Here is a 13,377-nt window from a genome sequence, read left to right on the forward strand (position 1 = left end):
TGCCCTCTCAGTCAGCTCTGGGGGCCACTATCTCCTCCTGCCAGCAGAGCCAGGAGCTGTGGCTCTTTCAACTCATCTTCACATCACATAACACCAATTTCTGCTCATTTCCACCATTAAAATTCTGGAAAGTTTTTGTGTCTTTTCCAGCCTTATGAGAACAGAGAATCCCTGTCTGCCATGGGCACCCTGCACTGCTGCTACCCACAGCAAATCCAGCGAAAAAACCTCCAAACCAGCCAAATTAAGGATAAACAGCTCCCTGCATGGAATAAACACCCACGTGGTGCTTGACAGGATACACTGACACTGCAAGATCCTCATTCCTCGCCCTGCACCACAATCCTACAAACACCAACAGCCCTGAAATTCCCCCTGAGAGTGGGAGGAACCAGGTGGGTTTAAGGGAGAAGCAGCAGTGCAGGTGTGACCCTGTGAACATTCAAATCCTGTTGGAAAGTTCCATGTTAAACACCAGGAGCTCTCTCTCTGACCACACTGCCTATTACTGTAAATACAGCATTCCTTTAATGCAATTAAATATTTAATACTTGGAGAAGGGGGAAAAAAAGGTCCCACATCTTCTTGACTCTTTCAACAGTCATTTCAGTCTAACTCGCAAGGGCCATAATGTAGTTTGTTCTCAAATCATGCAAAATTAAAGAAAGTATTTTAGACTATCTCAAAGTCTCCCACTCCTAAAAGAGCTGTTCCTGTTCAGGCTCACTGAAAAGGGAGCACGGGAGAGCATCAGGGTCATCCTGGGCTCAGTGAGATGCTTCAGTGACGGTGTTTTTAGGGCTGCTGCTCAGAAAGCGTTTGCAGAAGGATCACAGTTAATGTCTGCTCAGGATTCAGGCTCTGTCTGCAGAGTGGGCTGGGGGCTGCCAGCTTGGGGGATCCTGTGGGACATGGTCCAGACACCCACACACACCCAGCAAAGCTGTGCTGCTGGGTAGAAGTGAGATGGATTAATCCTGGGGAGAGCAGAGATGTTGTGTGCCTGAGCCAAGGACTTTGGGGAGGGACTGAGCATTTTTGTCAAGGGTAGGAGAGAACAGGGTCTGGGCACTTCCTGCCAGGGCCATTGACTCCAGTCCTGCTCTTCCCAAATGCCTCACTCTGGAGTCTGAGCCTTCCCCAAACTGAAGGTGTTCTCCTGGGATCACTTCACTGCCCCTCAGGATACTCTCTTGTCATGCCCCCGTGCTGGGATCTGGCTCCCTGTGAGGAGGAGAAGGCTGCACCATCCCCATCACCATTCATGGACCCCAAAGTCCCAAATGTGTCCCACCTGCCCTCAGGGACTGCTCCTGCTCCATGCAGAACCCAGCTCCTGCCAAAGGGACAGACAAACCCTTCCTGCCTCAAAACCCAGTGCAGCCAGGGCCTATCAATCCACATTACCAGGGGTTAAATTTGCCCAGAGCTGAGGAGGAGATCTGGTTCCTCTCCTGGACACCAAGACTTGTCTTTGAAGGCACCTCAGCAGCTTCTGGGCTGCACCACACGCCCGAGCCAGGGGACATGAGGAGCTGCCTGCAGACCCTGGAGTGAAAGGTGAGGGGGCCTGTCCAGCCTTGGGGTGGGACTGAGTGTCAGACCAGTCCCAGAACACCCTGGATGGACAGAGACCAGGAAAGCAGCAGGGCTGGCAGAGGGCTTGGAGGAACCCAAAGGCCACCAGCTCCTCATGAAGAGCTGAGACATCTCTGCCTCAAACCCTGCCCCTCTCCAGCCCATCATGGGCTCACAACAGTTCAACATCCGTGGCATCTCTGCCCAGAGCAGGCAGCAATAATGGAAAACAAATCGGTGAACTTGGGAACGTTTCAAGCACTTCATCCTTCCAGGACACCAGACTGCTGATGAAACCCCAGCTTTGCAGGCACCATCTTAATGACAGGCCAAATTTCAAAGGCTTGCAAACTATTTCTTGTCCTGCTGCCCCACCCCCTCAATAAAAGGTTGCATCAGAAAGAGATATTTCCATAATTTATAGTATGGGCATTTCACTGGGGAGACTCACTCATCTGTACTTACAGATACATTTAAGAAAATGCATCCTCCCACAATCCTGCGCCATTTACGACTATTGGCACAATCTGTAATCCTCAGTCTTCAATTAAGGGACACCTTAGGGTTCATTATCACACAATTGCTCCCTGTGAACCATGCCAAATGCTGTTTTGGCACAGAGCTTGGAAGATGAATTAGAAGGAAGTCTTCTCGGTAATGCCCGCTCCCAATTCCCATCAGCAGCCTTTATGCCCTCCTCCAGCCATTTTTTCCCCCCTCTCCCCTCTTTCCAAGTGGCTTTTACTATCCCATCTTTCAATGTCTCTCTTGATTCTCTGGAGGTATATTTAGAGATGCTACATCTCCTTTTCTTCCGGCTCTCAATGTGCCTCCCGCTCCCGGCTTTGCAGATGGGATCTTCTTTCCTCCCTTCCCCCGTCATAAACCCCCGCGGCTGCCTGGGAGCAGGGGATGGAGCTGCCTGAGGCTGGAGGAGCCAAAAACTCACATTTTACGAGAAAAGGATCCCTGAAGGGGCTACAGTTATTGCCAAACTTGGTCTGGGCACAACGAAAGGTTGATGCCCTTAACACATCTGATAATAGCTGGAGCCACATCCCTCCCATTCCTCTCCCAGTCAGGAGCGGGATGCTGATTGCTCCAGCAATCCCCTTGCAGGCACGGATCCTGCATGGAGCCTGCATGGAGCCTGCATGGATCCTGCACGGAGCCTGCACGGAGCCTGCATGGAGCCTGCACGGATCCTGCATGGAGCCTGCATGGATCCTGCACGGAGCCTGCATGGAGCCTGCACGGAGCCTGCACGGATCCTGCATGGAGCCTGCATGGATCCTGCACGGAGCCTGCACGGATCCTGCATGGAGACTGCATGGAGCCTGCATGGATCCTGCACGGAGCCTGCACGGATCCTGCATGGAGACTGCATGGAGCCTGCATGGAGCCTGCACGGATCCTGCATGGAGACTGCATGGAGCCTGCATGGAGACTGCATGGAGCCTGCATGGAGACTGCATGGAGCCTGCATGGAGACTGCATGGAGCCTGCACGGATCCTGCATGGAGCCTGCACGGATCCTGCACGGAGCCTGCATGGATCCTGCATGGAGCCTGCATGGAGCCTGCTTGGAGCCTGCACGGATCCTGCATGGAGCCTGCATGGAGACTGCACGGATCCTGCATGGAGCCTGCATGGAGACTGCATGGAGCCTGCATGGAGCCTGCATGGATCCTGCACAGATCCTGCATGGAGCCTGCATGGATCCTGCATGGAGCCTGCACGGAGCCTGCATGGAGCCTGCACGGAGCCTGCATGGAGCCTGCACGGATCCTGCATGGATCCTGCATGGAGCCTGCCTGGAGCCTGCATGGATCCTGCACGGATCCTGCATGGAGCCTGCACGGAGCCTGCATGGAGCCTGCATGGAGCCTGCACGGAGCCTGCATGGAGCCTGCACGGATCCTGCATGGATCCTGCATGGAGCCTGCCTGGAGCCTGCATGGATCCTGCACGGATCCTGCATGGAGCCTGCACGGAGCCTGCATAGATCCTGCATGGAGCCTGCACAGATCCTGCATGGATCCTGCATGGATCCTGCATGGAGCCTGCATGGATCCTGCATGGATCCTGCATGGAGCCTGCACGGATCCTGCATGGATCCTGCATGGAGCCTGCCTGGAGCCTGCATGGAGTCTGCCACAAAGCTGGGAAAGAGCAACAAGTTCAGACTATTAAAAGCAGGAGCTGCCAGCTCCTCAGCAGTAAAACCTTTCCAGGGCTGCAGAGGAAACTTCCCGCTGTTCACACAGGTGCTCCTGGGATCCTTCTAACAGCGACAAGCACAGAAACTTGCACGGGACTGCTCGGTGTCACAGCACCAGGAGGATGTGACAGGAACGGAGTTTCTCCAGAATTAACGTTGATGCTGCCCTCAGTGACCACCCCAAACTCCCTGGGAACCGAGGAGAGGAAACAACAGAGTCCAACAGACGGGAAATACTTCGCCCACAAGACACCTTGTGGAAATTTTATTATATAGAGTGTAAAATGCAACTGTCAGTCAAATAAAAAGAACACTTTTTTTTTTTAACACCATGCTCAACATTATCCAATTGCAGTTCTTTATAGTTAGACATTTCAAGCATAAGGAAAAATAAGGAAAGAACCCAAGAACAGTAATTCAGTACATTTAAAAACGGAATGTCCCGCAGGGCAATTAAAAATGCAAGAAAAAATAGCTTCAATTCCGTTTTTCCTTTAAAAATACACTGTTATCTGTACAAGAAACACTACAGTAAACATCAGAAATCATATTATCCCTTTTATTAAATCAAAATTATTTAGCGCATACTGTGGTTAATACTAGATTCATTTATTTCTCTAGGTAATTTGACAAATATTAGATAAGAAAATATTTAAAAGAAATGAAAAAGCAGAAAACACCCTGGAATTAAAAAATAGTTACTACCTTTTATATGGTTTTATGTTCCACAGTGTTTGTTAAAGGTACTAATAGCAGATTCATTTTAATATTAAAAATAACAGTATTTATATTTCTGAGAGCATAGAAGAAGTTTTTTTCTTTTCTTTTTTTTTTTTGTTTTTTCATTTTTTTTAACAAGCTTGGAGGTCTTAGATACATAAATGCAACTAGCAATGGAGACATGAAAACATGTATTGCTAAAAAAATTAACACGTTTTTATATTACCCCTTTAGACTCTAGAAATTATACAAACCCTACAAAATGCCCCCCCGAACTTGCAAACAGTAACTGTTTCAAATACAGAAATCATATCATTAATTACAATACATATCATAGTTCAGTTTTTTAAAAATGCAATAAAATCAAAGACAGCCAAGATACAAGAAATTAGAAGTAAAACATTTAATGAATTTACATATTTAAGAATATTTAAATACTGTTTAAATTTTTTTTTTTTCTCTTTTTAAGATTTGTTACATACCACCTAAGACTTCCAAGCCACTCTTTCTGTTCCAACAGAAAAGATTGAAAACTAAAAGGAAAAAAAAAAAACCACACAAAAAAACCCACATGTTGAAATGTCACAGCTCTGGGGTGCGTTTTGGTGCCTGGAAATTCTCTGGCTTCTCTCCAAAAAGAATCCCGGAGGTTTTATTTTGATATAAATTTGGAAACAAAATTACCAGCATGTCCATACGTTTAGTACATTACTAATTGTTCCTGATTCTTAGAAAAGTTCAGTATAGATTATCCTACAGCTAGTGTTTCACAAACAGAAAAGTCTTCATCAAAATGTTGCAAATCTAAAAACCTCTGTTACAAAAAGGTTTTCTTCCACAACGATTCCAAGGGAAAAAAATTGCCACGAGGACCTTGTTCTACTGCTCCTGGAAAGAAAGAAAGAGGGAGAAAAGGAAAAGTTACTAAGCAGCAGCAAATTATCAAAGCTGCCGAGCCCTCCTCCCCCGACACAGGTCTGTCCCTGCTGCAGCTGAGCTCAAAGGATGCTTCGAGCTGCCACTGGAGCCCTCTGCCCTAACGCTGTCCCAGAGCTCTCCTGCCCCTCACCAAACAAGATCTCTCTTTCTAGCAGGGCAGACTGGGGGAGGAATGAAGAGAAGCTCTTTTATCACCATGTCCAGGTCACACTTGGCCAGCGCCCGCGGCGAGCGCCGGCACCGGCTCCACCTCGCCGGTGTGAGTGGGGAGAGCAGGGGAGAGCAGCTGCTGGGGGCTGGCATCCACAGCAGCCTCTGCTCCCCAGAGCCACAGCTAAATGTGGAGCCCTGGGGACAAGTGTCAGACCACAGCAAGGTGCCCCTGTGCTCCGCACAAAGTTTCTGCCGCTTTGTTTGCTCCATGGAGCCGCTGCTTGGGAAAGCATTGAGCAACATCAGGATAAATCTCACACAACTCTCAGGTGGGCTGAATGACAGCTGAGGGGAGATTTTACTCAAAAGCAAGTTAGTACAAATTATTTTTCAGCAGTTTTGGTTTCTTTTGGGACAGGGAGCTGGTGAGCACACAGTTCCTGTCCCAGCACAATAAAAGGCAGTGCCTGCACTCACAGTTCTGGGATGTGTCAGTGCTGTGCTGCCTCATCAGCCTGGTTTCATCATCCTTTTACTTTAATTCCCCAAAGCCAAACAACTGCCTGGAGACTATAAAGAAAGGCTCCCAAAAGAAACAAGTAACTTCCCAGTCCTCTCCCAAAAAAACCCTCACCCACCCAATACAGGAAAATAAGACTCCGATGTTGAGGCAATGCTTCTGTGGTCACTTTCTCAGCCACAAAATATCTCTGCCTCACCATGTGAACCTGATGGAGAGTCTCTACACTAGGGCAAGGCCAATATACCCAACTGCCCAAGAGAAGGGAGTAGAGGGGTTTGGGGAAGGTGAATACAGACCTGGCTGTGGGCCTGAGCCTGCCCTAGTGTCTGCCCATAGTAGGCAGCCTGCTGTCGGTAATACTCGGCCCAAGCCATCGTGTAGTCCGGCTGGGAACTTGCCTGAGAAGCAGCACTGGCAGCATGACCTAGAGGGAAAGAAGAAAAAAGGGAGAGATAAGCAATTACAGAAGTCCAAGCCCACGGTTAGGATCTCCTTTTGTCAAGCTTAAAGAAGAGCCAGCCCCCTTCCAGCTGCTGCAGACACCTGACAGAGCAACGCCGGCTCTGCCGCGTGGGATGGCAGGATGGGCTCCAAGCTGGACTGTGAGGGACAAGCCAAGAGCAGGCAGAAAGCACCCAGAGCATTCCTGCAGCTGCAGGGACAGGCTGACAGCCTGCACACTCCTCATCCTCAAAGGCACAAAGCTTCCAGCAACTCCATGTCAAAGCAAGTCCAGAGGTTGGGATCATGCACTCTGCAACACGGTGGAAAGAGCCAGGCCTGTGACTTTCCATGAGCTCTCCTACTCTCTCACAAACCAGCTCCAGCTTTCTGGATTTTGCCAGCATCAGTTCCTGCATGCTCTGTGTTTCTCCAGGCAGGCTGGCTGCAGGCGTGGGCACCAGGGGACTGGGGCTCAGTGGGAGCTGCTCTCCTGAGGCGCGACAGCACAACCGAAAGCTCTCTGTGGCAGCACTACATGCACCATCACCAAAGGACTGTAAGCTAAAAATGGCAGGGATGGAGATGCAAGTCATCAGATTAGAGTTAACTCCTTGTAAGAAGAGCTGATTCATCTCCAGTAAGCCTGTTTCACTCACTCTGTTTTTTGAAATACTCCTCCCATGCTTTGCTGTAATCAGGATGGCTGTTCTGCTGCTGGCTCTGTTGGCCTGTGCAAAGATGACAACAAGGGGCACGTCAGTATGGAACAGGTGACAATTTCCAGCCAGTGACATCTAACTCTCCACTAGACAGGCCCTGGGTCTACCACAGCTGCCCAGACTTGACACTTCAGCTTCCAGTTTTCTGCACTGTTGGGCATCTTCAGTTCAGGGGAAGCTGAGGAAAAGCCTGAGTTCCTGATCTCACCTCATCTGCTGAAGGGCATGAAGCCAAATGTGGCCCTGCTGGGACCTGCTCAGCCAAAGCACGTGGCTGTGAGCTGCCCAGTCTGCAATCAGCCACCCTGCTCTCCCAGTCTGTTTGCACTCAGAGCAGGAGAGCTGAGACCCATCACCTCCACAGAGCTGCCAGGGGAATGGCCATCTTTTGAGTCACCTCACTTGTTTCTCAGGGGCTGCATCCTTCACCCCTGCTCTTCTCAGTGGAGCAGAGCTCAGGGACCCCTGTGGGCAATGCCCCTCCATACACCCTGCACACACACGAGCCTCCAGTGCACAAGCTGCACAACTCCAGGGCAGCCACTCAGCTCCCAGCTCCCCAAGGTGCCAAGAGCCCTGCACGGGGCACAGTCTGCTCCACTGCCCCCAGGGCACAGCCCAGGCATCACTCAAGCAGCAGCCTCGACACCCCTGAACAGCCACAGCTGGCTCATGGTGTCATCTCCAGGTTCCTACACTGCTCCAAGGGAAGCGGTGCCAGTCTCCTCACAGATCCCAAACCTTGGGCTCCACCCAGCAGAGTCCCCATCTCTGAAGCACTGAGACACCTTCAACCCAACACATCTGAGTGTTACAGCAGGGAGAGCCCGGCCAGCCAGGACAGAGGCAGGATACCTGCCCTTCCCACACTTGCCTGGATCCCAGTGGGAGCACAGAGCCCCCAGTGAGACACAGGACAAACAAGCAGCAAACACAGCACCTGGGAGCTGCAGAGAGGCACAGCAGGAGCGGGGAGCAGGCAAGGACAGAGGACACGCGTGGAGCAGAGCACTTCCCATCCCATCCCAGCTCCAGGCACAGCCCAGCCCTGACACCGGCCCGAGGGGGGCTTTGAAGTGGGGGGAAGGGGGAAATAATACACTGCAAGTGTGAAGTGGGTGGAGGGAACAGGGCAGCAGTGTCCTGTCCAGGGGCATAAAAGCGGGTTAAAAGACTTGACCAACGCTACAAGTCAGGACCTTTTCTGGCAGAGGTCAAGGCTGCCTCAACTGTCCACCTGCTAATGCCAACAAAGGACCTCCTTCAATGCCTTTTCTTCTCGGAGAATTACAGTCCACAGCAGGCTGAAAGGACACGCAGCTAAATGCATTTCACAGCAAAATGTTTCCCCAGCCAGTTAATTTATTTAAGATGGGGGAAGTAATTAAAATCTAAATACATGTGTAGGGGGTGGGGGTCTGCCCCTCCTCCCACAAGGACGGCACTCGAGGCTGTCCCCAGGACGCTGGCGCTGTGACAGGGCTGACAGAGCTGTGACACACGGGCTGCAGCACTCGGGCAAGGGACCCTGCACAAGGCTGTCTTCAAATTAAAAAGTACAAAAGCAGCTATTTACCTATTTCTTACAACACTCCTCCTACACCTTGGTGAGCTCCACCTGGGCACCAGTGCAGCAGAGGAGAGTGGTGGAGGTTCTTAAAGCATTATGTGTGTGTCCCTTCTCCTCACCCAGCCTGCCTTCAGTGTGCCTGGCTACAAACAGGAACAGGGAACATCCTAAGCACAAGCTGAATTAGGGAGCCAGCATTTTCCATCACACTCAACAGCAGGAATAAAACATCTGCCTCCAAAAGACGGCAGTGTGGGGCTAAACCCACACAGGGGAAGGGCAATGGCAAGGCAGGAAGCTCCAGGGGTTTTGGGAGCCACCTGAAACCTGACAGTGTAAAATTGTCATCACTGGAGTATGAACTGCATTACTGGTCATCAGGGGGCTCAAGGGGGCTGTGCTTCCTACAACAGGCTCCAAAGCCAGGAGGGGTGAGCCTGAGGCACTATTATCTGCTGCAGGAAGGGAGATTCTTCTTTCCTCAGGGACTGGTGGGCAGCATGAAGGGATGTTTCAGGAAGGTGAAAAATAAGTTACCAAGATAAGTTTCTAAAGCCATCTTGCAAGGCAAAGAGCAATGCAGTTTTGTAAGCATTTATTCCATGGCTCTATGGAAGATAAAAGTTATTTTTTTTGTTGAGCTTTCCCTGCTGCACTGACTGCTTTGCTTTCCAAAACTCAGGGAAGTTCAGAGCCCTTGGGGGTGCAAAGCAAAGGAGCAGAATAACAATTTTTCCTGTAAAACGAGTTAATGAAAAAACACTCTTCTTCAGTACCATACTATTTCACTCCTGGTACAGAAGAAAAGTCAATTGAAGCCCACCAGTGCATTTTAACGTGCTGAAACCAGAACAACTGCTGACCTTCTCCAGGACCTTAAAGCTCAAAGGGAAAGTCATCATTTCTAGACTGTAATTGCTAAGAGACAGGACTCAGACAAAGTTTAACACACACTTCCATGCAGGGTTGCCATATGCCACCACCGCACACATTTCAGAAGTGCACCAAGTTAACAAAGCAGCACTGAGATTTCCAAACTTCACATATTTACAATGTCATAAACACCCAAAGGTGAGCAGTATTACAGGGAATCACAAATGGGATTGCAGGCATTGTCCCTCCAATGATTCCCCTTCCTCAGGAAGCTCAAAGTATGGAAATTTATACCGAAGTTCATAATCTACTTCATTGCTAAATCAGCCTTAGCAGTGAAAAGCATCTGCCATTAAAACACTAAAATTAAACTAAAGCTAAGCACCAAAAGCGGGGCAGGGGGGGGGTAATGAGACCAGACCATTTACAAGCTCATATTTCTTAAACTGTGACTGCAAGGGTCCTTAGGACATTACCACCATCACATGAGCTTTGAGATTACCAAGCAGTCACAAATCTGCTCTGTTCAGGGCAAACCATTCCTCTGGCTGTTGGAGACACAGGATGATGCAGCTACAGCATCACCACCAGCATTTACTACTTCAATTATTCTGAAAAGGTGACTCTCCATTCCAAAATGCTCAGTTTTGACTCAACAGGATTTCAGGAAAAAATGACCAGTACAGAAGCCCTGCCTAACCTTCCTTCCATTTCCTGCAGGCATCTCCCATGTTGTTCCATCAGTCTGGAATTTGAACAGTGAGAAAAGCTTGTAAAGAACAATTAAATAAGAAAATAAGCAAGAAATTATAAGGTTGAGAACAAAAAGATGGGAGGGCTCAGCATCAACAGTGTGCCTATTAGGGGCAAGTGTGGTTGGCAAGTGCTTGCCTGGAGAATCCTGGGAGAAGAGAGCTGGAGGCAGGAATTTTTGTTAGAGAGGAACAGACAGCAAGGACCAAGTTTCTACCCAAAGAGCAAAAAGAGGCAATAAGCAGTTAAACACACAAAAAGCAAAAGTTTTTCACAGCCTTCAGCTTGTTCTGAGCTCAACCACCACCACGTGCCTCCACACATCTCTTCTGTTCAGGAAATCACGCTGCTGTTTTCACACACGTGGTCTCATGGGTGAACCTGCCTTTTGCAGGCACAAAGCAGAGACCACAAAGGGAACACCACCCCACCTCCAACCCAGGTCCTGGCACTTACTTGGGACTTGCTGTCCAGGCTGCTGCCACGTCTGGTAGGTACTGCCCCAGCCCTGTGTCATGAACGCCTGAGGACCACTGCAGAGGACAAAAAGCCATGCTCAAGTAGACAATAAAATACTTACCAGGCCACAGACATGAAGCTGCCCAGAGAAGGTGTCACTTATAATCAGCAGCTGCTGAACAAACAGATGAACATGGGAGCAAAAGGGAAGCTGTGCAGGTGGGAAGTGCAATGTCCTGCCTTGGTATCAGTCTGTTCATGAAGCCAAGGTGAAGATACATCACACTGAACAGCACTCTCTGTGCTCTATGCAATTCAGGCTTCTTCCCATGCCCTCACTGCACTAAAGATAGAAATTCTAGAGATGCCAATACCTACCTGGTGTGTCATTTAATAGATGAAATCTTTCCTGTAGTCAAGCTTAAAGCACTGAGCTCACTTGCTTTTGCTTCTGAATGCTCAATCTTTTAAAGGCTCCACTCACACCCCACCCCTTCAGGGCCCTCCACTCTTCTCCCAGCACTTTCTAGCTCCCAGTCATCCCCCCAGCCCATGGGTGAGGAGAAGCAGAAGCTTACTTTTGATGAGGTGTAGCAGGTGCTTGGCTGAACGGACTTTGACCAAATCCTCCAGGTCCACCCATGCTGGTACCCTGTCACAGAATCCACAAACATTTAATGCCAGCTCCAAGTACAGGGTGGAGGCAGCTACTATGAGTAGTAAGAAAGGAGAGAAACAGCCTGGGACACGTGGATCCTGAAGTTGGTGTTAAGCCTTCTCCTCTCAAGCAATTCAGCATGAAGGCAGCTTTTCAGCTTTGCCATGCCCCAGTTGAGTATTTTCCATACTTTTTTACTGAAATCTCCCCATTCAGTAATACTGCAGCCTGACCTTACTAAGCTTCAATACCACAGCACTGCATTAAGTGTAAGATAAGTCATCCTGAACTTACTGAGCAAGGAGTTGAGTGTTTTACTTTTGGGATGATGCTGCCAGGACTGTGTCATTCTCACACAATGACACTATTGTCTTCCTTTCAAAAATCTCCTTTTGACAACCCTTTCATACCTTTTATTGCTGTTCTTCCCTCTCATATAGCTCTATACACTACCCAGGACTATGTCAACAGTCAAATCCTTCTGGGACCACAGCAAAAATTAACCAAATGGATGCTGGAGGGCTATCAAGTTCAAGCTAGCTGCTAAGAGGCAAATGGTTTTGAAGCTGAGTAATGCAAGCACGTGCATTCCGTGCCATCCTGTGAGTCCAGGCTTACACGTACCCAAGAGTGACAACAGCACGTCTGAAAGGGACAGAGCAAGAGAGCAGAGACAGAACTTACACCAACTTTCTCATCTATGAGATGTCTAGCGAGCTCGATTTGCTGGGGGACCCCTCTGATTGTGAATATTCTTACGCCAGGGTCTGTGTTTGGGGGTGGGTTTCTCTGCAGCTCCACATGAGCTCCCGACTGCTGATTTATGCTCTTGATGTTCTCACCACCTGAAGAGAAGAAAGCCAAGACATAAGGACGGATATTCAGCATCTCTTTCCATAAGACCATATCAAAGTCAGACGCTGGAAATGGACTACAGCTTCAGTCACCTTCTGTGTGCCTCAGGAGAGGTGGGCAGAGGATGGCAGCAACAAAAAAAACCTCCAGTACCTGAGCTCATGCTACTCCTTTAATCTTCCTCACAAACATAACCTGAAACCTTGAACTACTGTAACACTTTTTGGGGTCATGGATGATGCTGCTTAAAGAACACATAAGCCCCACTAAGTGCCCACTGCCAGGCTCCCAACAAGATGCAGCATGACTGGGACACACTTTGACAAAGCACATGCAAAACCTGCACTGACTGAATTCCATTGTTTTTGCACAGCTGTTCAAATCCTCTAGGAAATGAAGGTCACCTGCAATCTAAGCATGCTGGTTTTTCTTCTTTTCTTCCATCACTAAGGAAAAAAGCCACCAGCCACGTAACAAAGCTTAAGCCTTCTCCCAAACATGAGCTGTTTGACAGGTTATTGCCTTAAAGCAGCCTCTGCTTACAAGGTTTCCTATTCACCCTGCAGCCACACATCCCTCCACAGCCATGGCAGCACACAATTCCAGGCTGTCTCCTGCTATTTCAGAGTTAGCTGTGCATGCAGTGACCATGTCTGGCTCGTTTGCCATCTGGATGCACAAGAGCACAGGAGTGCTTCCAGCAGGATGCAGCAGGGCCAGTCAAAGTGGATCTGATTTCCTCAAGACCTGCTAGGTCCTGGTCTCTTCATGAAATTTGCTTAACAAAAGCTTCAGCCAATGTTACAATGGTTCAATTCTTCTTTTGGAAGCTCACACAACTTACCAGCTCCACTCAACTGGAGAAATTAAAGGGTATGGGTAAGGAACGGGTTTTACAACTTTTAAATCACA

At 49.1% G+C, this 13,377-nt stretch overlaps 1 protein-coding gene across 3 annotated transcripts in view; it reads right to left on the reverse strand.

The window, feature by feature from the left end:
- Positions 1 to 4,024: 4,024 nt before the first annotated feature.
- The window catches only part of FUBP3 (far upstream element binding protein 3), a 39,533-nt gene continuing 30,180 nt past the window's right edge, over positions 4,025 to 13,377 (reverse strand). For 2 of the 3 annotated variants that reach the window (XM_058853548.1, XM_058853547.1), the window contains exons 14-19: positions 12,295 to 12,455; positions 11,531 to 11,604; positions 10,950 to 11,026; positions 7,235 to 7,306; positions 6,431 to 6,558; positions 4,025 to 5,407 (exon numbers count right to left, since the gene is read on the reverse strand). In XM_058853548.1, the coding sequence (XP_058709531.1) occupies positions 5,399 to 5,407; positions 6,431 to 6,558; positions 7,235 to 7,306; positions 10,950 to 11,026; positions 11,531 to 11,604; positions 12,295 to 12,455 (521 nt within the window). In that variant the 3' untranslated portion in view covers positions 4,025 to 5,398. The remainder of the gene's footprint in view (positions 5,408 to 6,430; positions 6,559 to 7,234; positions 7,307 to 10,949; positions 11,027 to 11,530; positions 11,605 to 12,294; positions 12,456 to 13,377) is intronic. The other variant, XM_058853549.1, reaches the window with a different exon arrangement.

This window comes from Poecile atricapillus, chromosome 20, assembly GCF_030490865.1.
Source record: "Poecile atricapillus isolate bPoeAtr1 chromosome 20, bPoeAtr1.hap1, whole genome shotgun sequence".
NCBI classification, from domain to species: Eukaryota; Metazoa; Chordata; class Aves; order Passeriformes; family Paridae; genus Poecile; species Poecile atricapillus.